Raw genomic sequence first — 25520 nt, forward strand, 5'->3', positions numbered from 1 at the left:
AAACTGGATCTTGACCAGCATATGAAATTATGAACTCCCCCACTTACTGGTCACAAAAGTTTACTCAAATAATAATGAGAACAAGGAGGTTAAATTTTTGTGTATTTGTACATTTATCTCCAAAATGTAAACTTGCTGAAGAAAAGCAAATATACATGCTTAATGAAAGGAGGCATCACACCCCTTTCTAGTCCAGAGATGGAGGAGCCCCGCCCAACACTGGTAGGAGGCCTGCTGGGCCGCGGTCCACGGGGCATGAAGGCACCTGTGACGGGGCAGTGCCTGAGTGCTGGAAAGTGACCTACCTCCACAAAACAAATCCGTCAGCACAGACCACGCTAATAACTACCACAGTCCATGCTCTTCTTACTCACCACAGAGGAAAGTGCTTCTTACATGTCACAATGTGGTCATACGATTCTTACCTTAAGGTCTTCCCACAGCTTTATTCTCATTTCTAGACCTTGTTTCTTAATTTCTTTTTCTCTATATTGTTTCTTCACCAATATTTTATCAAGCTTCTTCATCTTCTGAATAGCATCTTGAAGTTGAGAATCTAATTCTTTTAATTTGGGTCCATCTATATTGTGTTGAAAGTAGGAATAAGCTTGAAGTTTAGCAAACCTTAAAGCTTTGTTTTGTTTTATTTTTACTATTTCTTCTTTCATTCAACAAATGTTTATGGCTGATAGTAATAACTAACACTGGAGTCAAGTGTCTTGATTTTCAAGTTGCTTTCACATGTATCTTTTCATATAATTATCTAACAATCCTGCAAAATAGACCTGTTTCTCTACAGTCGTGATAGCTGGGCCCTTTTAAATGGCTAATAAATTATAGCACTGAACCCAAAAGTGGGTCTTGCATGATTTTATACCCCAAATTCTTTCTCTTTCATTCTTCTATACCTTCAATATTCATGATTAACAAATAAGGAGTAAGACAAAGACCCCCTCCCAGAGCTGCTTCAGACTAACGGAAAGAGACGGCATGTGCACAGGCTGCGGTAAAATACAGCACGCCGCAAGTGACACCAAAAGGTTCCGACACACAGAAACAAATTCAGAAAAGTGCTCCAGGTAACCAGACACCTTTATCTGTGCCCCTCCCACTTGTTCTAGTTTCTCAATGTATGAGAAAATTTTAGAACATTTTCTAAAAATATTCTTGAGTTGTGCAAAATTCCTAATAATTTGTTTCAAATTAGGAACTCTATAGAGACTTTTATCTCCATAGCAGCTAACATTTATAGAGTTACCTGACAGGCACAGTGTTAAGTGCTTTATTTACACGCATTATCTCACTTAATCCTCATCATAACTCCGTGAGGTGCTATAATTATTGTCCCCTTTTACAAATTTGTAGACTGAGGCTAATGTGTAACTGGGTTACATACATATCCAAGATGATATAACTTGTAAATGGCAGGGTCAGTTTCCACCCAGATCTGTCAGACTCCAGAGCCAAAGCGCTTCACCACTAGGTGGGTAATACTTCCTCTATGAAGTCTGATCAAAGATAATAATCTGGCAATAAGCATAAATGTTCAAATACTAAAGTCTCAACTACCCCAGTTTAGATCATTAGAAATGGCATATTATGCTAACAAAGGCCAAATTTTGTGACTTTTGAAAATCCAAAGAGTCCAGTGATGGTTTTCTATAATGTATATTACTTTCTCTTTAAGGAAAATAAAATATTTTTAGAGGGAATAAGCTTATTCAAAAAAATTTTGATGGTTCTGGCTCGTGTGGCTCAGTGGATTGAGCTCTAGCCTGTGAACCAAAGGGTCACCGGTTCGATTCCCAGCCAGGGCACATGCCTGGGTTGCCAGCCAGGTCCCCAGTAGGGGGTACTTGAGAGGTAACCACACATTGATGTTTCTCTCCTCTTTCTCCCTCCCTTACCCTATCTAAAATTAAATAAAAAAAAATATTTTCTAAAAAAAAGATTACTGATTGTATAAATAAAGAAGCTTTGCAAATCTTATTGCTTATGTACTTCAAATGCAACAGCCTCTAGTTCTAATTCCCAACTGCAAACCCGAGCGTTCTCAGGCTCCATGTACACAGGTGGTCTACACAGCAGGCATTCTGAAGTAATTCATGAAGTACTGACACAAAGGGAAGGGTCATCAAGGAACATGGACAAGGGACCCATGGACAAAGCCAAAGGGGGGAAGGATGGGGGTGGCGAGAGAAAGTGGTGGTAGAATATGGAGACAACTGTACTTGAACAACAATAAAAAATGTCAAATGCCAAAAAAAACATACAAATACCATGAAACTGGGTGATAGCTAATCTCAACTACAATACCTTGTTTCCTGATAATGGCAAGCCCAAATCACCTGGCCTAACTTTGGGAGCTGACCTCATCCCAAACATATTCTAAATCAGCAGTTTGCACAATTTATGAATCTCCGCTTCCCTTTACAGCCTTAAAAATTACTCAACATCCAAAATAGCTTTTGTTTATGTGAATTATATGTATTAATAATTGCAACATTAGAAGTAAAAATTAAAAATAGTATATAGTTATTCATTTTTAATAAGCACTACTAATTATATATTAACATAAACAGAACATTTTAACAACTAGAATTTTTTTAAATATTGAGAGGAATGGCCTTGTTTTCATTTTTGAGTATTTGGCTTAGTAGAAGACAGTTGAATACTTATGTTTGCTTCTGAAGTCAATCTACTGCAATCTGTTATTTTAGTTAAAGTGTATGAAGAAAATCTGGCCTCACACAGACACGGAGTAGGAAAGAAGAAGAGAAATTTAATAGCCTTTTCATATAGCAGTGAATAGTCTTCTTTGACACTATACAAATCTCCAAGCGTTGGTCTCTAAAAGTTGAGTTATAATGAAAAATCTGTAACCATATTAGTGAGCTTTTTGTATTTGTTCCATTAAAATCTATGGATCTATCTGTCATGTTAAAGTGATCTTTCACCCTGCATTGGTCATTTGGAAAAAAGTGGTTCTGTTTTATTTTATTGAATTATGTTGACCTTCAAACTTAACATATTTCAGTACACAATATCAAAAAAATCACATTTGTTAATATGGCCACCAATTTTTATCAGAAAAGTCCATCTGGGACAACAGGGGTTCAATTCCCCAAGGGGAAGCCAAAACCAAGAAATGTCGAAGTGCTGGGAAGCTGTCGAGCTCACACGGACGTCCACAAGTTCCCCAAAATTCTCATTTTCACTTGAAAGTTTGTTCAGATTTTATCGTTGACAAAAAACACTGTCGACTGTCTTCCTTGAGTTAATAGGCTCATTTTATTTTTTTTAAATGAATGCCAAATACCCAAGACTGAATGATAACAGTTTTTCTGTTGGTCATTCTTTAAAGTAAAAATGATGCTCCATTTAAAAAGTGGCCAATTCGGCTCTCCGCTTAAACTATCACACAAGAAATCTTCCTCAACACAGCCTTCACGTTTTGGAATACAGCAGAATTGCTTTATACGTATCTCCCACTCTAATACACAGGCTACTAAAAAGATATGTTTTGAAAAGTCAAGGTTTCATAAAAATTATTAATTTTTACTGCTCCAAAGACTTTCTTGAGTGACACTGGCTATTTCTTTTTCCTGCCAGTGCCTGGTCATGAGGATTACAACGACTAAAAGTATGATGCCATTGCCTTGATTCATACTAAGGCACCAACGATTTTCTTACAAGATTTTATTTATTTACTTTTAGAGAGAGAGAGGAAGGGAGGGGGAAAGAGGAGAGAAGCAGCAAGGCAAGAGAGAAACATCCATCAGTTGCCTCTCACGTGCCCCCAGCTGTGGACCTGGCCCACAGCCCAGGCTTGTGCCCTGACCGGGAACCAAAATGGTGACCTTTCAGTTTGAAGGACAACACCCAACCCACTGAGCCACACCAGTCAGGGAAAAATATCAGCAATTTTACCAACATTGCTTTTGTACCATCAGTGCAAATGCCCATTCATTGAGCAAGAAAGCAAATAGATTATTTCAGTATTATGATAAACTGTATTACTAGTATATTATGTCAAGTATTATAATGAAAGTAGTTTTTACTTTGCAGAGCCCCTGAAAGGGTCTCAAGAGATTCCCAGAGCTCTGCAGCCCGCATTTTGAGAACTGCTGTTCTAATTGACTCTGACCAGTGTTAGCTTAATAACCATGAAAAAAGAAGTCTTTTAAAATCCAAAAGTGACTACGATAGAATGGGATTATCCCTAAAAAAGTGTAAGTTACAGCATACATTTTATTGTGCAATTTTAGTCATCAAAAAGATCAACAATAACTCATGTAATAAGACGCAGAAATATTTGATTAATGTAAAGTGGTCACAATAACAATTTTATTAAATGACACATTTTTCTAAGTATATTTAAGGACTCTTAATATTCTTCTAAATAATCATTGCTTACTCACAAAGTAATAACTCATTTTTAATTATTTCTACTTAACTGATAAAAAACATATCTAATTCTAATATTTTAACATCTATAATTATCATTAGCCACCACCTACCTGGACTTTTAGAGATTATTTGATGTTGAACCCAGTTCAAATCTTCACCTGACCCCTCTCCAGCCGGTTTTATTTTCTCGGTATAGTTTTCCCCTTTATCATCATCACGGCTTCTACTTCCCTCTGGATTACTGCGTAATGAGTGGCCCTCTGCATCAGAGTTCAACTTGATTGCACTATCAACCTAAAAGTTATTTCCAAAGAAACATTTTTCAAAAATAATGTATGGTTTTAAACTTTAAATTTCTAGACTATTTTAGATAATGGAAGCATATAAGGGAACACACATACATTAGCATTAAAGTATTCTAGGAAAATAACACTTTTTAATTAAATGCAACTTAACTACACAGTTAAATCTAATAAGAATTTGCACCAAAGAAACATGCACCATTCTGTAGTGATTTCTAGCAATAATGGAGGAAAGTCAGGAATCAGTCCTGAAGAGAACTGCTGCCGGGCAGGCTTTGGGAATGAGGTGTGATGGTCCCTGCTCCCTGAGCTCACACTCAGATGTAGAGTCAGAAGTCAAGCTGTGCTGTCCAATACAACACCATAGCCACCAGCCACATGTGGCTGGCTACTGAATAGCTGGAAAGTGAATAGTCTGAATTGAGATGTGGTTCTACTGAACTTCAAGTCAGAATCATGTGCTTTGGTGATTAATTTATTTTTATGCTATTCACAGTTTGTCTATTCCATTATGGCTTCTCTTTCCATTTTAGGAAAGTTCCTTTTAAAAACACCACAGCTGTGTTTTCCCGAGAGAGAACAAGAAACGACATGCATGGCTGAGTCAGGAGAAAACAGGGATCATAGGGCCCTGAGGACTGTGCAGGGCAGTGAGAGTCAAGGTGAAAATGAACACAGCCCAAGGGAGAGTCAAACCTCAGGGAGAGAGAAGCAGCTACTTCCGAGAGAAGGACCTTTTCCCTCCCAATGGACGGACTGACTGCTCCAGCCCTTTCCCTCAGTCCTCTGTACCCTCACTGTCTCCTATTGTAACTGTGCCCCCTTGTGACTCTCCAAGGCAGAAGGTCGGTTGTGCTAAGAGTAAACTGCCAGAGATACAGGACTGCAGGAGCATCTCTGTTCACCTAAACTAGTGCATAAATCCCAGCAGAAATGAGCTGAGTCCATGATATTACAATTACAACCACCATTTATTGATGAATTACTATTAGCCATGTCCTGTGCTAAGTACCTTACACACATTGCCTCCTTCATTCCACACAATGACCCTATGGTAAAGGCACTGCTACCCAGCTTGACAGAGAAGAAAACAGATCCAGTAAAGAATGAAACTAGCAGAGGCCCAATTTATAAACAAACAAAATAATGCCTACTTTACGTAATCTCAGAGGTGTTAAAGAGGGTTCCCTCTTCAAAAACATACATCTATCAAGGGCCAGGTAAAATCTGAAAGTCCATAATATCCAGTAAACCCTTAAGGCTAGATAGTTCTGTGAAAATGCTGAAGTTGCTGGGAGAGGTCCCATGAGCCTTGTCGGCCATTTATATTAGAGCAGAAATGAATTTAGCCAACCTTACCATGAAAATGAGTTTTTATATAGATTGGACAAAAGATAACTAGATGTTCACAATATACTCAGATAGCACACTTTAGGATAGACAAAGACCTTTCACATTTATCACCCCATGCAATCCTAACTCTTAGAACAAGCAATAAGGCAAAAAGATGAACTGGAGGACAAAAGGCAAACTTGGCCCATTTCACAATTTTACCCATAGTGCCCCACCCAGCTTCCCCAGCCCATTCATCACCCACCAGCCTCTCTGTTCCTCAACCTCCTGCTCTTCTGCCCTGTGGCCTGTGTGCATGACTTTACTCTGTTCTTCATTCTCAAAGCCACTTTCCACCTCCATTTTTCATTGTTCCATGTCCCCCACTCCACACCTTGCATGTTAGTCCCAGGAAAAGTAATTACCCTATAAAAACCTTTCTGTCAATTAGATTACCTACCTGAGAGATGTGAGATTTTTAAACAAATTACAACTATAGGTTCATTGGGGAAAATATTCATAAGCAACAATAAACCAAAATTTTTAGAATGAGAACTCTATTATTACTAAAGAAATTTCATTTAAAATCTAGCATTTTAAACTCATTTTCTGCCACATAGAAAAATTTGGTAAGATATTAATAAAAGCCAGATTTGAACAATAAAACTAGTCAAAATCCCAGGATTCATTATTCTGACAATATACAAGATTTCTTAGTCACTGACTCATTTGCAATTGGCAGTCAGCATGCCATTATCTGTGGCTTTCTTCTCCAGCCTAACACAAACCTTATCTTCCATGAACTTGTTAACACAAATCACAATCTTTAGGAGGCTTTCCTTTTATATAATTATCAAAGTCCTTGTTAACTAACAAATATGGTAGAGTTTTTTAAATATATTTTATTATGCCATTACATTTGTTCTATTCCCCCCTTCATTCCCCTCCACCCTGTACACCCCTCCCCCACCAATCCCCCCGTCTAGTTCATGAACACGTGTCTCAAGTTCTTTAGATTCTATATTTCCCATACTATTCTTACCCTCCCCCCATCTATTTTCTATCTACTGTCTATGCTACTCATTTCCTGCACCTTCTCCCCCCTTCTCCTTCTCCCACTCCCCTGTTGCTAACCCTCCTTGAGATCTTATCTTCATTTCTATGGTTCACTCCTGATCTAGCTGTCCTCTTAATTTGCTTTTGTTTTAGGTGTGGTTGTTAATAATGGTGAGTTTGCTGTCCTTTCACTGTTCATCTTTCTTATCTTCTTTTTCTTAGGTAAGTCCCTTTAACATTTCATATAATAAGGGCTTGGTGATGATGAACTCCTTGAATTTGATCTTATCTGAGAAGCACTTTAACTGTCCTTCCATTTTAAATGAAAGCTTTGCTGGATAGAGCAATCTTGGATGTAGGTCTTTGCCTTTCATGACTTGAAATACTTCTTTCCAGCCCCTTCTTGCCTGTACGGTCTCTTTTGAGAAATCAGCTGACAGTCTGATGGGAGCTCCTTTGTAGGTGACTGTCCCCTTAGCTCTTGCTGCTTCTAGGATTCTGTCCTTCATTTTAATCTTGGCTAATGTAATGATGATGTGCCTTGGTGTGTTCCTTCTTGGCTCCAACTTGTTTTAATAGTAGCTTAGTGGGTTAAAATGATATCTTACTTGATTACCGATACTTTTCTTCTAAATAAGTCTTGAACACAGCAGTATTAATCTATGTATTAAAACCTGTGTGTCAATATTGTGAAGTTGCTGCTTTACACAAAATCATCGCCCAGGAATACATAAGCAGAAACACTAATTCCATGCCACTCTACGTTTTGTCAGGTCCTTGTATATCATCCTACCTACATAAAGTGAGAAAATCTTCATTCTAAATTTACTGAACACATATTTTGTGAATACTTACTACGCACCAGACTTTATGCTGAATGCTATGAATAACACAGAAAGGACTGAGCTGAAGAATTGAAACCAATAACTAAGAAGTACTGAATACTTGCTAAGTGCTAGTCACTATTCTAAGAAGTTTAAACATTGTATGTCATTCTATCTTTAAAACATGCCTATGAGGTTTGAACAGATGAAAAAACTGACAGAGAATCAAAGTAATTTTCCCCAAATCACATAAAATATGGGCAGCGGAACCCAATTTAAACCCTTGACTCGAGAGGTCAGGTTTATAACTACTATGCTTGAAACTAAAGAACCTAAAGTTGTTTTCGGATTCCAATTTTGGGTCTCTGGAAAACTGAATGAACTAAAACCCTCCATCTACCTATAAATACATAGATGAGCTCACAAGAACATTAGGGGAATTGCCAGTACAGAGAAATTAAAAGGAAACTGAAAACTAGTAACAGAAGCCTTATAAATCCTTAAAGCAGCTGCCTGGCTGGGGGTGGGGGTAGAAGTGAAAAAGAGACAAATGAGAATGCACTGGCCTTAGAAAACTATGGGCTTAGGTTTTAACACCCAATGGTAGGAGAATAGGCCTTGGATCCATGCACGACAAGAAGATGACTGCCCTGACCAGTGTGCTCAGCAGGTCAGAGCATCATCCCGCAAACCAAAGGTCGCCAGAGGGCACATGCCTGGGTTTGGGTCCCAGTTGGGGGCATTCCAGAGGTAACCAATTGATGTGTCTCTCCAACATTGATGTTCCTCCCCCTCTCTTTCTCCATCCCTTCCTTTCTCTCTAAAAATCAGTATCTTTAGCCCTGGCTGATGTGGCTCAGTGAATTGAGTGCCGGCCTACAAACCAAAGGGTCACCGGTTCGATTCCCAGTCAGGACACATGTCTGGGTTACGGGCCAGGTCCCCAGTAGCAGGTGCATGAGAGGCAACCACACACTGGTGTTTCTCTCCCTCTCTTTCTCTCTCCCATCCTCTCTCTAAAAATAAATAAATGAAATCTTTTTAAAAAACAAGAAAATGAAAATCAGCATCTTTAAAAAAGGGGGGCAAGGAGATGGAAAGGAACCTTCCCTCTTCCACTCCATAAAGCTAGATGCCTCAAAGAGGTGTATCCTCAGTGAAAAACACATCTAGCCAAAAGCACAGGGTAAGAATGAAGACACAAGTATGAAAAAGCCTTCCCTGAGATTTGCAACTACAGGGTCATGCTTCATGTGGGTTTGGGTTCCAATTTATATTATTCGTGCACTCTGGGATGTTTAACACTGAAAAATTGGCTAAAAAAAAGAGCGAGAGAGAGGAAGGAGTTCATGCTCATGCTATATCTCTGAGGCACCCAGCAGAAGCACACACAAGCCTGCTCTAGAAGACATAGTTTCCAATCAGGTTCCATAAAATTCCCGGCTACATTCCAAAAGTTTAAAAGTCATGAACATATTACCAACAGTAACCAAGAATCACAATAAACAAAAAAAATTAAGATACTGAAATGCTGATAATCATATAAATATTTTATTTGGTATTTTTTTAATTAAAAAAAGAGATCAAGATATGGTAAAGAACAAATAGATTAAAAATAAACTAAAAAGAACTTCCAGAGATTAAAACTATATCATTAAATTTAAAACTTCAATGGATAGATTAAGGAGTAGATTTGATATGAAGTAAGAAATATTTCAAAAATTACAAAATATGTGTTAAAAATGCCCCTGAATAAAGCACAGAGAAATAAATGAATAGAAAATATTAAAAAGAACATAACAGATATGAAGGATAGAGGGAAAGATTCTACAGACATTTAATATGACTGCCAGGATGACAAAATAGAAAAAAATGACATTTTTGAAATATTTGAAACATGAAAACATAATAGCTAAAATTTTTTCAAAATAAATGAAACACACAAATTCTTAAATTGAAGAAGTACTAGTCTCCAGAAAGGTAAATTAAATAACTTCATACATAGGTAAGTCATAATAGATACAAAGACATAGAGAAAACAAAGCCATCAGAGAAAAACATCTAAACTAGACAACCCACACTCAAAGAAATATTGGGCTTACCAAAAGCCTTCTCATTGGTAACGAAAGAGACTACAAAAAACCTAAATGTAAAACATAAAACAGAAAACTTTCAGAAAAAAACATGAGAAAATCTTTGGGATCTTGAGTTAGACAAAGAGTTCTTACATACAACAAAAAACTACAACCTTCAAAAGAAAAAAATTAATAAGGTGCACTTGAGAAAACATAAAATGCTTTTCTAAAGCCGCAATTAAATAATTAAAAGTGAAGCTACAGACTGGGAGAAAATATTTGTAAATCATTATCTAGAATATATTAAGTACCCTCAAAAGCCAATAACAGGAAAACAAAATTTAAAAACATATATATATAACTGAACATATACTTCCCAAAGAAGATATGTGCACCACAAATAAGCACATGAAAACATATGAACATTATTAGTCACCAGGGTAATGCAAGTTAAAATACAAAGAGCTACTATTGTAAACCTACCAGAATGGCTGTTTTAAAAAAACTATCAACTGGATGCAAAACAGCTGGAACTCTGATACATTTCTGGTGGGAACAGAAGATGGTTTGAGTTTCTTAGAGTTAAACATACACTTATTACACAACCCAGTGATCCCACTCCTAGATATTTACCTAAGAGAAATAAAAACCTAACCCCCCCCAAAAAACTCAAATATAAATATTTATAATGGCTTTATTCATAATCACCTAAATCTGCAAACTACCCAAATATTCCTTAATGGGGGAATGGATAAACAAACTGTGGAACATCCATACAATGGAATATGACTCAGCAATAAAAAGGAGTGAACTATTGATACATGCAACACGCCTGAGTCTCAAATGCACTGTGCCACAAGACAAAAGCCAGGCTCAAAATCTATATACTTTTTAATTTCATTCACATGACCTTCTGGAAAAAGAAAAATTAAAGGGACAGAAAACAGATCAGGAGTTTCCAGGGATTAAGAATAGAGATTGTATACATAGGGGTAACAGGAGGGAATTTTTGAGAGGTAATGGAACTGCTTTATATCTCATGATGGTATATTACTCTTCACGGTGGCCAAGCTCAAAGCTATACATCAAAAAGAGTAAATTTTACAGTATGTAAAGTTATTAAATTATAAACAAAAAAGTTAGTAAGATGCAATGTTAACAGATGGGAAGATTTAATAATATAAAATTAGAAGACCTTTCCAAACTAATCTATAAATTCAAAGCAATTCAATCAAAATTTTAAGAGTATTTATTATAGGACTTGAAAAACTGATCTAAGACTTCCGCCAAGATGGAGGCATAGGTGGAGACGCCGTGCTTTCTCACACAACCAAGTTTAGAGTCAACTAAATATTAGCAACAGAAAACACAGCCAGAACACAGAAAATTGAACTTTTCGGAAGTCTGATAACAACAAATTCTTCACCTGACCGGTAAGAGGGGCGAAACCAGCAGCTGGCGAAGCGGGATTGCACAGGAAAACTCGGTCAGACGGACTCAGGTGCAGAACCCAGGCGCAGGGTTGCAACCGGTGGACCTAGCGAACGACCCAGCGAGCGACAGCGGGGAACCAGCAAGGGAGCAGGGCCAAGATTTGACTGTGGTAGTGCATTCGTGCGCAGATAGACCAGCAAGGGAGTGGGCGGTTAGACGGGACCCAGCAGGCCCCAGGGGCCAGCGGCAGCAGAGGGCACCGCCATTTCCCCTCTCTGACCCCGCCTCCACATACAGCGTCATAACCCAACGACCTGAGTAGCCCTGCTCCGGTGAACCACCTAAGGCTCTGCTCCTCACCCAGCGGCGCAAAACAGCAGAGGGGGTCGCCATTTCCCCGCTCTGACCACGCCCCCACATACAGCCTCACAACCCAGCGACCTGGGAGTCCAAGGCTCCGCTCCTCATACTTAACGGGTGCGAACAGACCAAAAATGGCTCAAAAAGATCTCAAAGCCCCAGAGCCTATAAATCTAAGCGATGAATAAATAGCAAAACTCTCAGACGCAGTTTAAAACACTGGTGATCAGGATCCTCACAGAACTGGTTGATTATAGCCACAGATTAGACAAACATATGAAGGCACAACTAATTGAAATGAATGGAATTGCACAGGACACCAATAGCAATGAAAAGGAAACTGGGACTCAAATCAATGGAGTGGACCAGAAGAAAGCAAATAATGGCCAAACAGAAAAGAGTCAAGAAGCAAGAATTAAAAGAAATGAGGAGAGTCTTAGGAACCTCCAGGACATCTTTAAATGCTCCAACATCCGAATTATAGGGGTACCAGAAGGGGGAAAGGAACAGCCACCAGTGGAAAACTTATTTGAACAAATAATAAAGGAGAATTTCCCCAGTCTGGCAAAGGAAATAGACTTCCAGGAAATCCAGGAAGCTCAGAGAGTCCCAAAGAAGTTGGACCCAAGAAGAAACACACCAAGGCACATCGTAATTACATTAGCCAAGATTCAAATGAAGGAGACAATCCTAGAAGCAGCAAGAGATAAGGGGACAGTCACCTACAAAGGAGTTCCCATCAGACTGTCAGCTGATTTCTCAAAAGAGACCTTACAGGCAAGAAGGGGCTGGAAAGAGGTATTCCAAGTCATGAAATCCAAAGACCTACAACCAAGATTGCTCTATCCAGTAAAACTTTCATTTAGAATGGAAGGACAGATAAAGTGCTTCCCAGATAAGGCCAAGTTAAAGGAGTTCACCATCACCCAGCACTTATTATATGAAATGTTAAAGGGATTTATCTAAAAAAAGATAAAAAATACAAATAATAAAATAACAACTCACAACTATCAACAACCAAGCCTAAAAGAACAAAAACGAATTAAGCAAACAACTAGAACAGGAACAGAATCACAGAAATGGAGATCACATGGAAGGTTAACAGTGGGGAGGGGGTGGGGGAGAACGGGGTAAAAGGTATAGGGCATAAGGACTTCCGTCCAAGATGGAGACGTAGGTGGAAACACTGTGCCTCCTCACACAACCAAGTTTAAAGACAACAAAGTTTTAGTAACAAAAACGCAGCCAAAACACAAAAAATTGAACTGTACAGAAGTCTGACAACAACGAACCATTCAGCTAGACCAGTAAGAGGGGCAGAGCCAACAGCAGAGCGGGTCAGGCAGGAAAGATCCCCTGGACTGACCCAGGCTTGCAGGCAGCCATTGGCGGATCCCAGGCGTGGGGTAGCAACAGGCGGACCTAGTGAGGGCACAAGGCAGCAGGCTGACTGCGGTCACACATTCGCATACAGATAAACCAGCAAAGGAGCGAGAAGTGAGACAGAGCACACAGGCCCCATTGGTGGGAAGCAGCAGAGGGCATTGCTATTGTCCCTCTCTGACCCCGCCCCCACATACTGCATCACAAACCAGGGACTGAGTTGCCCCGCCCTGGTGAATACCTAAGGCTCTACTCCTCATACATAACAGGCACGAACAGATCAAAACATTATGGCTCAAGAACTCAAAGCCCCAGAGCTGATAAATCTAAGCGACCAAGAAATAGCCAACCTATCAGATGCACAGTTCAAAACACTGGTGATCAGGATGCTCACAGAACTGGTTGATTATAGTCACAAATTACAAGAACAAATGAAGGCTAAACCAATTGAAATGAAGGGAAATGCACAGGAAACCAATAGAGATGGAAAGGAAACTGACTCAAATCAAGGGAGTGGTCCAGGAGGAAGAAAAAAATGACCAAACAGAAAAATATGAAAAAACAAGAATTCAAAAAAATGAGGAGAGATTTAGGAACCTCCAGGACATCTTTAAACACTCCAACATCCAAACTATAGGGGTACCAGAAGGGGAAGAGAAAGAGTAAGTCAAAAACTTATTTGAACAAATAATAAAGGAGAACTTCCCCAATCTGGCAAAGGAAATAGACTTCCAGGAAATCCAGGAAGCTCAGAGAGTCCCAAAGAAGTTGGACCCAAGAAGAAACACACCAAGGCACATCATCATTACATTAGCCAAGATTAAAATGAAGGACAGAATCCTACAAGCAGCAAGAGATAAGGGGACAGTCACCTACAAAGGAGTTCCCATCAGACTGTCAGCTGATTTCTCAAAAGAGACCTTCTAGGCAAGAAGGGGCTGGAAAGAAATATTTCAAGTCATGAAATCCAAAGACCTACATCCAAGATTGATCTATCCAGCAAAGCTTTCATTTAGGATGGAAGGGCAGATAAAGTGCTTCTCAGATAAGATCACATTCAAGAAGCTCATCATCACCAAGCCCTTATTATATGAAATGTTAAAGGGACTTATCTAAGGAAAAGACGATAAAAAAGATGAACAGTGAAAGGATAGTAAACTCATAGTTATTAACAACCACACCTAAAACAAAAGCAAACTAAGAGGACAGCTAGATCAGGAGTGAACCATAGAAATGAAGATCTCAAGGAGGGTTAGCAACAGGGGTGTGGGAGGAGGAGAAGGGGGGAGAAGGTACAGAAAATAAGTAGCATAGATGGTAGATAGAAAATAGATAAGGGGAAGGGCAAGAATAGTAGGGGAAATACAGAAGCTAAAGAACTTGAGACACATGGTCATAAACTAAAGGGGGGGATGGTGGGGGAGGGGTATGCAGTGTGGAGGGGAATGAAGGGGGGAATAGGACAACTGTAATGGCATAATCAATAAAATATATTAAAAAATTAAAATTTAAATTAAAAAAAAGGTATAGGGCATAAGAAGCATAAACGGTAGGCGCAAAATAGACAGGGGGAGGTTAAGAATAGTATAGAAGATGGAGAAGCCAAGATCTTATATGTACAACCCATGGACATTAACTAAGTGGGGGGACTGCTGGAAGGGGGGAGTATGGGGCAGAGTGGGTTAAAAGGGAGAAAAAGAACGGGACAATTGTAATAGCATAATCAATAAAATATACTTCAAAAAGGTGAAAAAAAATTTAAAGTTATTTCCTTGATAAAAGTTGCCTGTATAATTGGAAACCATAAAACTCAGTTAATTTCCTGCCAAAATTTTATACTTCGTTGTGATTTTTTATAATTTTAGGTCTTCTTAGGCTATATTTAAGTATGCAAATAGCTGATAGAGTGACAATATGACTGCAAGACTTCAATGATTGTCATGCCTTTTATGCTATGTGTTCAGACTAAATCCACTGTGACTACTCAGGTAAATTTAAAAGTGTTCCAATGTATCATGAGTCTTAAACATGCCCTATTTCTTTTCACTAACCTAATGGCTTAAATGGAGGATGTGAGAGAGTTTTAGGGAAGTAAAATTATTTGTCATGGGGCTTCACTCCAAAATTGTACATATGAAAGGCCTTTTTACATGAGCATGGTATATAATTTTGTATAACAAATCCACCTTAAATTTTTTAAAAAGAGAGTATCAAAGAAAAAGAAGTCATGGCCAGATAATATACCTACTAAACATATACCTAGTGGCCTTTAACCAAACTACATTTTTAAAATTAATAAGTCTTTTTCATAGAAAGAGTCAATGATGGCATAGCCGATACTGGAATACAAAGCTTTCTTACAAAAATAAGCCTCACTCAAAAAATAAATAAATAAAAGGAGGAAAGGAGAAGGGAAGGGAGATTAAGAAGGAAAGAGTCTTTCTCATAAAATGATCTAGAGTAAAAATCAAGAAATCTGCGAGTACTCCCAGCACACCCTCTGAAGAGGAACCTTCAAACGGGATATCGACGGCCACCCTCATTTATCAATTGCTAGAGGTCAGGAGGAGGAGTTTAGATCATTTCTTAACAGCGAAGTACCTTGAAGGACACAGGCTCAGGTGAGAGCACCTCCAAAGAAGCACTTGAACATCTGCTCCCAGGACGGGTTCTTGAATGTGAGGCTGGTTTGGAAATTCCATCTAAGTTCCCCTTTATAATATCCATTGATGTCCTGAAACAAAAATTTTAAAGCAAGTTATGCCATGTATTTAAATGTTTCGTTAGTGTAAATATGCAATTGAGAACCTTTATTATAAGGATTATGTTGCTACCAAAGTCACCTTGATTTCATGAAAAGATGTCTGTGTCTGTGGATCATTAAATCTTATGTCACTGTAGGTGGAAAACATGCTGCCCAGGATGTTAGATTCTAAAAGTGGCTAAAAAAGAATGCAGAAGTGAATGCCATCTTAATGGCTTCCAGTGCCTCCAACAGAAACATTTACTGTGTCCTTGGACTAAGAAATACCCTCATGGAGCACCACACCTCTCAACCAAGATTCATGTTTTATAATGATTGGCTAAGGACTCTTCTCTCCTGGCTTTGCCTTCCTGTTGCAGCCTTTCCAGTTCTAGCTCAGACTTCAGCCCAGTCTTCTCTCCCAGATCCATTTCTCCTCTTCTCCTTGGTGCCACATTTTCATGGAGTACCTACCTCCAGGTCACTGCTCTTTTCCTATCAATCCCCCACCCCTTCTAAAGCTCATGATACTAAAGCTTCTACATGAGCTTCTAAAGCTCATGATCTGCCCTCTGAATCAACAGAGAACAAAACCTACTTTCTCTACCAGGGGACAGACTTTCATTATCTGACTATACCCAAAGTCTGTCCAGCAAGTATCAAGCCATGTAATATGAAAAATAGAGACATTTATTGAAGAAGATACAAGAAACATTGTACATAGGACAATGATGCCTCAGTCCTCTTCAAAGTAGGTACCTTGGGACCTCACACAGTTCTCCCAATTGCCATCATCTACCCCGTCATATTTTCCTGAATTTCATCAATGGTCTGGTATCTCTTCCCTTTCAAAAGTGATTTTAGTTTTGGTAAAAACCAGAAGTCTCAGGGCACCAAATCTAGGCTGTAGCAGGGCTGAGTCATCTGGGTGATTTGATGTTTCACCAAAAAACTCTCCATAAGACGTGATGTATGCACAGCATGTTATTGTGATGAAGCTGCCAACTACCAGTTGCCCATAACTGCGGCCTTCTGAATCATTCGAATAGTTTCCACAGAGGAATGTTCAAGCTTAATGCAAAAGGTGATGCAGACTCGTTGCTCTACTTGCTGAGTCATTTTGAATGCGACAGCCACACAGTATACATGCTCACTCAATGGTGTCTACCACCCCTACTGACTAGTACATTGAAGTTGTCATTGTTTACACATGTGCATTCCAGTCCACTCTCCTTGGCTGCCAGGTTACATTGATGTCATGCAAACTGTTCTCATTATATTAACAATGGCTGGACTTTTTCCAGGCAGACCTCATACATCACCAATCTCTTTAACTATTTTCTATGTGACACCATCAACAGTCTTCCCACCACTCTAGCAGCTCTATTCCCAGTGCTGCTTTCTGAAGCAGGAAATATTAGGTAAAGTGGTTTAAACTAGTGGGAGAACTCAGGTATTGAAGGCACATTGATCCTTCCAAACCACGCCGTTAATCAGGAGCGTTCCAGATGTGTTGGATAATGTATGGGTGTTATGCATGCTAAATATTACTAAAGAAATAAGGAGAATTCCAGATTTTACCTTCTTGATACTTAGCTTTTATTTGAATGAGCATCATCCAACAAATCTTTTCCTATAGTCCTATCAATTATGAATTAAATCATTTCTCTCATAACAAAATGAAGAAAGGCAATTGCATCTGGCCCAGCAAATATAACAATGTCCTCTCCTCACCCTACAAAATGATTCCTCTTTCTCTGTTTTGAACAGCACAGGCAGAGTACAGGGAAGTTCTAGATTCTAGACACAGGAGGAAGCACAAACATAAACAACTTGATGCTTCTCCAAGGCAGACAGAGGGATAATATGATTTGGTCGCCAAACATTCAGTGTGACAAAGCTGATGCTTAAGGGACCAATAGGTCAACTCTTTCCATCTCAGCAAATGAAAAAGGCATTGATCTTAGTGTTACTCAAACTCTGCAAAAGGGTTTGGGCTCAGGAAGGCACTGACATTATTATTGTGGAATGACGGATCACCCTGGCCCGTCATGTCACAATCGAAAAGCATAAGGCAATGAAAGGCCAAATGCCTTCCAATGCCCTAAGCAGCTTGTCAGCAGAGACTACGGCAGCTTACAGAGGGCACAGTGAGGTGAAAGCACATGCAGAGCTAGTATAATGCATGTCAGTTACAGCAGAGGCCCGGAACGGTCAGTGATGAGGATCAGCTAAAAGGCTCCTGAAATCTTCCCATTTGCTTTAGAAATAGGTCTATTCTATTATTCTTGCTCCTGAAAATAATAAATTAAATAAAATACAGTTTCCAGGGTGAGTGGGAATGTAACTGACAATCTTTGAATGTGGCCATATAGAAAAAGCTTGGACGAAGGGCATTGCATTAGGACCATATAGATGGACTTGACAGTTTGAGAAGAAATCTCAATAGCCTCATAGAAGTGCCACAAGAAAAACGAAGCACTGTACAAAAAAAAAGCAATCAAATGATGATAAAATACTCATAATACATAGCACTAAATGTTGATTTAACCAAATACTGTGCCTTAATTACATTGAATGAGTGAGGGGAGGAGTGTGTAAAAGGAGAGGAAGTATGAGAAATCTAATCTGTCGTAATAGAAAGTCTAAGAGAATGTCCAAACGTTGATAAAGCCAAAAACAGTTAAATAAGCACCGTATTTACAAATACAAATGGTTGCCTCTGGAGACTGAGACTGAAGTCTGTTTCTTTCTTCTTCCATTGTAAATGTTATATTACAGTTTGATATTTTATATTATATTACTTTAATAAAGGCAAAACCTAATTTTTTAAATAATAATATAAAATATTAAATCTCCAGTGGGCTTGAAGAAAAACTAAAGACAATTTACATAATTATGAGGTTAATGGCTTATGAAGCATGACATAGAGGGCATAAATAAAAACAAAAAGAGACTAATAGATTTAGTTACTATTTAATGCTCTTGAGTGTCAAACCCCGCCCCCAGAAACACTTTAAATTAAAGGCACCTGAGAAACTGGGGAAAATGTATACAACATAAATGATACACAAAAGTTAATAAATTTACATATTTAAAGAGCTCTTATCAATAAATAAGAAAAAATTCCGATATAAACTGGTTAAGGTCATAAAGAAGAAATTCACATACCCCTCAAAAATTGTCAGTATCTTCTAAAGAAAAACAAGCCCAACATCTCTATTTACAGAAATATACAGAAAGGGACCTGAAAGAAAATCACAAGTCAAAGAAGTAACAGAGGTGGATTACAGATTGATGACTTTGTGGATATTCTTGCGTCTTTTTTTTTTTAACTTTTTGCTTTTGTATTTCTGGTTTCCTTTTCTTTTAAGTATATCTTGAATTTATCATTAAAAATGTATTTATGATAAAAATTTCCTAGATTAAAGTATATTCAAAAATAAATAAAAGTTACCCATTATACACCACCCTGAGCTAAATATTATTGGCCCTTTTACATTTTGAGCTATGTCTTTTCAACAAAATTGGACTCGTAATTTCTCACTTAAAACTGTAGGATGGGCATATTCTTATTATACTAAAGATTGCATTAAAATAGAATATTATGCCCTGGCTGGTGTAGCTCAGTGGATCGAGCATGGGCCTGTGAAGCAAAGGGTCATCAATTGGATTCCCAGTCAGGGCACATGCCTGGGTTGCAGGCCAGGTCCCCAATAGGGGACACATGAGAGACAACCACACATTGATGTTTCTCTCCCACTCTTTTTCCTTCCCTTCACCTCTTTCTAAAAATAAATAAATAAAATATTTTTAAATAGAATATTATTTACTTTATGATATTCCATTAAATAAACAGGTGTATAACCAGATTCCAAATTGTAACAAGTCACTATAAACATGTACAAAGTTTTTACATCATTCATCTCAAACAAGATTGAACTTTTTTAAACAGCCTTGTGAGAAATGCAACTATTATGGATAATTTAAAACCAAAATGGGGACACATGGATGCTGTGATCTGATATTCCTTGGATGAATAACAGAATCAAAAGAAAATGAATCCTCCTCTGTTTAGTAATAATGAATAGCCAACCTAAAGAAAAAAGGTAGCTTTACATTTATTTTCATGATTTTAATGTCTAAATAATTATTTAATGGTAGTTCTTTTAAGTTTATATACTTATTATATAAAAAATACATACCCAGACTTCTGGTCAAGATGGAGGCATAGATAAACACACTTCGCCCCTTGAACAAGTATTAACGCCTGCTTGAGTGTGGTTGGTAGGTAATAATATGGGTATAATAATTTACAGTTCTTAATTTTTGAACATTTTACCTAAAATGTCCTATGGTGTACTTGAGTGTGATATTACATAATTACATGCTTATATCATATAATAAAAGATTTTGTAATAAAAAGAGGTGTCATTTGTGCCATATCCTGTATAGCAAAAAATATGACTATAAAACAAATATCACCCAAAATTGTCAAGCTGTATGGAAGTCCAACACCCAAAGATTTTAAGAAGCCACATTCATCATTCGGGCAGGTAGGAGGGGCAGAGACATGCAGAGAGCAGAGAAGTGCAGAGAGGTGGATAGGAATAAAGAGGAGCAAAAACACAGAACAGGTGGTCCTACAGCCACACGTGGTAGATAAAAATCAGGAGGGATACCTTAGGAGTGAGGGATCCCAGCCCCAGACCAGACCACCCAGCCCAGGGTTCCAGCACCAGGAAGGTAAGTCCCTGTAACTTCTGGCTGTAAAAACCAGTGGAGTTTGAAGTGGTGGAAGAAACTGCAGGGTTCTCAAGAAATTCCCCTTAAGGGTCTGCAAAAACTTAGGACTCATGCAGACCTACCCGTTCTGGGATTCAACACCACGGCAACAGCTGGAAGGGCATCAGTGTCATGTGGGGAGAAAGTGAAGTGACTGGCAATGGGTCAAGCACTGACAGACAGCTTCCTCCCAGACAAAACTCCAGAGGCCAAGCAGTGTCACTGTCCCCTCTGAGCCCTCCCTGAACACAGAGCAACAGAGCAGTGACACAGGTTGCCTCACCCTAGCAATTACCTAAGGCTCCACCCAATCCAACTTATGGGTATGTTGTTCTACAATAGGCCCTGCTACTACGGGAGTCAAAGCAGATGCACCTAATGTGCAGAAACAAACACAGGGAGGCTGCCAAAAGGAGAAGACAAAGAAATATGCCACAAATGAAAGAAGAGAACAAAACCTCAGAGAAAAAACTAACAGAAATGGAGATAAACAACCTATCAGACACACAGCTCAAAACACTGGTTATTAGAATGCTCCAGGAACTCACTGGGTACTTCAACAGCAGGAAAAAAAAAAGACCCAGGCAGAAATGAAAGTTACATTCAATGAAATAAACAAAAAAACTATAAGGAACCAACAGTGAAGGGGATGAAGCAGGGAATCAAATCAACAATTTGGAACACAAGGAAGAAAAAAGCATTCAATAAGAACAGCAGGAAAAAAAGAATTCAAAAAAATGAAGATAGGCTAAGGAACCTCTAGGACATCTTTAAACATACCAACATCTGAATCACAAGGGAGCCAGAAGGAGAAGAGGAAGAGCAAGAAATTGAAAACTTATTTGAAAAAATTGAGAAAATTTCCCTAATTTGGTGAGGAAAATAGACATACAAGTCCAGGAAGTGCAGTGAGCCCCAAACAAGATGGACCCAATCAGGACCACACCAAGATACATCATAATGAAAATGCCAAAGGTTAGATATAAAGAGAGAATCTTAAAAGAAGCAAGAGTAAGGCAGAGCATTACCTACAAAGGAGTTCCCGTAAGACTGTCAGCTGATTTCTCAAAAGAAACATCGCAAGCTAGAAGAGACTGGCAAGAAGTATTCAAAGTGATGAAAAGCAAAGACCTACAACCTAGATACTCTCTCCAGCAAAGCTATCATTTAGAGTGGAAAGGCAGATAAAGTGCTTCCCAGACAAGGTAAAACTAAAGGAGTTCATCATCAACAAGCCCTTATTGTATGAAATGCTAATGGGAATTACAGAAGAAAAAGAAGATCAAAACAATGAACATTAAAATGGCAATAAATTCACAACTATCAATAAATGAATCCAAATAACAAACTAAGCAAACAAGCAGAACAGGAACAGAATCATAGATATGGAGATCATTTGGAGGGTTACCTGTTGGGCGTGGGGAGGGGGAAAATGAAGGAAAAGGTATAGGGATTAAGAAGCTGCCCAGTTAAAGGGACGTTGAGAATCCTCCCTGTTTATACCCAAGCCATGACCTTTATTGTAAGAATGAAATACAAGCATGCTGTTTCCCAGGGAGAACGGGCCCTTTTCCCTGGGAGATTAGGACTTTTAATATTTAACTGTTTCTTCAGGGAGAACTGGCTCTTCTCCCAGAGGGACCTGTTGGTTAGTTAAGTCACATGAGGCCTTTGGCGCGTCACCAGCCCCTTCTGTCTAAAAGATACTGAACCACAGTCCCCAAAGTAAGACTTTGGAATTTCACCCAAGGGAAGGATGCTCTGCTCAGACCTTTCCCAGTCGGACCCCAAATGCTGTCTCCGGGATTCCCCAGCACCTACGTTTGGGTATTGGTTAACTCCCTTCTGGTGATGTATGATCTTGATTCTGGCTTTCACTTTGTTCTTGCTTAATAAGTGCTTATTAATAAAGTTATTCATATGGCTTGGGGTTTTATTGTCTGTGAATCTGAGCCTCCAAATTAAGTGGCCACAATCTTTTCCATGCCCCTTGATAGCACAGAAGCACAAACTGGTAGGTACAAAATAGACAGGGAGATGTTAAGAACAATGAAGGAACAGAGAAGCCAAAGAACTTATAGGCAATACCCATGGACATGAACTAAGGAGAGGGACTGCTGGAGGGAAGAAGGGTACTGGCTGGGGGCAAAGGGGGGGAAATGGACAACTGTACTAGCATAATCAGTAAAATAAATTTTTAAATAAATACTTGCCCATGAGAGGGAGGGAATCAAATATAAAAGAAGAATATAAATGTCTTTAAAGTCGAAATTCCCCTTGCCCCAAGAACCACTATTAATAGATTTTTGTAAGTCTCATTTTCTTAGGCCTATGCAAATTTTCTATCCTTTGTATCAACCTACTGTTCCTCAGTACAAACAAATGGCATGGTGCCTTGCAGCTTGCTTTTCCACACTTAATATATTTCAGACTTCGGTGTCACATACAGATATGATTTATATTTTTTAAGGTTTTGTTTATTTATTTTTAGAGAGAGGGGAAGGGAGGGAGAGAGGCAACATCTATCAGCTGCCTCTCACTTGAGCCCCAACCCCGAGACGGGCCCTGCAACCCAGCACATGCCCAGAGAGGAAATCAAACAGGCAACCGTTGGCTTTACGAGACAATGCCCAACCAACTGAGCCACATGGGTCAGGGCAGATATAGCACTTTTTAACTAGCTCAATTAGATTGAATATGGAGTACCTGCTATTAAAAGCAGTACAAAAATTCAATCAAAATAGATCACAAACCTAAAAAAACTTTCTCTAATATATGTGTGCTTGTGGGTTAGGCAAAGATTGGTTAGATACAAAATTTGTTAGCATGATTTGTTAGCATAAAATAAAATATTGATTGAAATGCATCAAAATTTTAAATTTCTGCTCTTCAAAAGGCACTGTTAAGGAAAACAAAACCCAAATATTGAGAAAATATTTGCAAAACACATACCTGACAAAGGACTTGTATCCAGAATACATAAAGATGTAGATCCAATAAGAAGAAAACAAAAGATTTGATCAGACCACCAGAGATGTGTAGATGGCAAACCAGCACGTGAGACATTCAACATCATTAGCCACCAAAGAAATGAGAATTAAAACCACAATAAATACCACTACACATTCGAATGGTGAAAAAGTTTTTTTTAACTAACAATACCATATGCTCTCAAAATTGGGGAGTAACTGGAACTTTCATATATTGCTTGCAGGAATGCAAACAGGACAGCCATATTGCAGACCTGCTTGGCAGTTTCTGATAAAGTTAAACATACACTTACTATATGACTCCACAATCTCATTCCTAGGTATGATTAGTCACCCAAGATATGAAACTTATATTCATACTTAAACCTGTACACAAACATTTATAGTAGCTTCATTAATAATTGCTAAAAACTAGAAACAATCTAAATGTCCCTCAACTAGGGAATAAATAAGCAAACTGTGCTACATCCATACAAAGCAATACTACACAGCGAAATAAGAGAGCAAACAATTGATACAAAACATGGACAAATCTCAGCCGCATTATACTAAATTAAAAGCAGCCAGATCAAAAGGCTCTGTCGTGTTAGGCCAGTTACAGGATATTCTGGAAGTCACAGAACTGTAGGGAAAATGAGGAGTGGTGCCAGGGCTGGGGGCAGGAGAGGTTAACTACAAACGGGTACGAGGGAATTTGGGGGAAATGATTAAACTGTTCTGTGTTTGGATTGTTGTGGCAATTATGTATTGGTCAAAGTTCATCGAGCTGCACATTAAAAGAGTGAATTTTACCATATATAAAGTATACCTTAATTTTAAGTTAACCTTTTTTACAAAGTTTTGTGTAGCTGTATTTATATATCCAGAAGATAAATCAGAATCGCGTAAAGAACATTTGCGTTTCAAATTCTGGTACTCTGCCAAATTGTTCTTCGGAAACATTGTACCAAATCACACCGCTACCAACAACATATGATGAAATATCTTTCCCCAAACTGACTAGGGTCAACCTGCTTAACCTCTAAGCTTTTGTCATCTTTGTCAGTCTGGTGCCAAAAGGTATCAGGAGTTTGACTTCCATTGCTCTAATCATGAGAGAAGTTGAACCTCTAGTTAATGACTGCTGGTTACCTTTTTTTTTTTAACTTTTTCGCTAAAATGCCCATTTTCATAGTTTGCCATTTATGGTCTATTTTAAATGGCTGATGATTGATTTTCATATAAACTCCAGGATGTTGGCCAGACAAGGCACACCCTCACCAACCCCTCGAGACCGCCCCCCGGCCTCCCACTGACCCCGCCCCTCTCCCTAATAGCCTGTCTCCCGGCCCAGCGGCCGGACAAAACTCCGCTCCGCTCACTCATTGGCTTGTCGCTCGGCTAGGAACTAGCTCCTAACCTGTGCGGTTCTTCACATCCCCGGAGGAAACTCTGAGAGCTAGTCCCCAGTCGTCAGACCACTGAGGGCTCACAAGCGCACCGCCGACACTCACAGCGTCACCAACCGTCCCCCAAAAGGGACAGGGGCCTTTCCCACTACAGCTACTCTGCAGGTGAAAGGAGCTGCGGAGCCAAAGCGCTGCTTCTAAGAACGCGGTTCCCCTGGCAACCAGAGACACGTTGCTTCCAGTCTCGCGAGAAGAAAAAGGGGCTGTACCACCCGAACTAGAGACGTGGGGGTCAGCGGGGAGGAGCTGACGGAACCCCCGGAGCTGGGACAGGTCAACTGTCTCCTCTGTGTCCCTGGAGGACTGTGTGGGTGGAGAATGATTTGTTCGGATTTAGGTTGAATTCTGAACTAGGATGTCTGGGCGCTGGTATGGCTC

At 39.1% G+C, this 25520-nt stretch overlaps 1 protein-coding gene across 4 annotated transcripts in view; it reads right to left on the reverse strand.

The window, feature by feature from the left end:
- Positions 1-25318, reverse strand: part of FSIP1 (fibrous sheath interacting protein 1) — a 201080-nt gene extending 175762 nt beyond the window's left edge. The window contains exons 1-5 of one of the 4 annotated variants that reach the window (XM_053665284.1): positions 25094-25318; positions 19091-19166; positions 15778-15910; positions 4521-4704; positions 426-580 (exon numbers count right to left, since the gene is read on the reverse strand). In XM_053665284.1, coding sequence (XP_053521259.1) covers positions 426-580; positions 4521-4704; positions 15778-15903 — 465 coding nt within the window. In that variant the 5' untranslated portion in view covers positions 15904-15910; positions 19091-19166; positions 25094-25318. Of the gene's footprint in view, positions 1-425; positions 581-4520; positions 4705-15777; positions 15911-19090; positions 19167-23656; positions 23725-25093 lie in introns of those variants that run through there. The other 3 variants (XM_053665288.1, XM_053665283.1, XM_053665281.1) reach the window with 3 other exon arrangements.
- Between the last annotated feature and the right edge of the window lie 202 nt (positions 25319-25520).

Source organism: Artibeus jamaicensis, unplaced genomic scaffold, assembly GCF_021234435.1.
Source record: "Artibeus jamaicensis isolate MK-2021 breed Jamaican fruit bat unplaced genomic scaffold, CSHL_Jam_final contig_1132, whole genome shotgun sequence".
Classification (NCBI taxonomy): domain Eukaryota; kingdom Metazoa; phylum Chordata; class Mammalia; order Chiroptera; family Phyllostomidae; genus Artibeus; species Artibeus jamaicensis.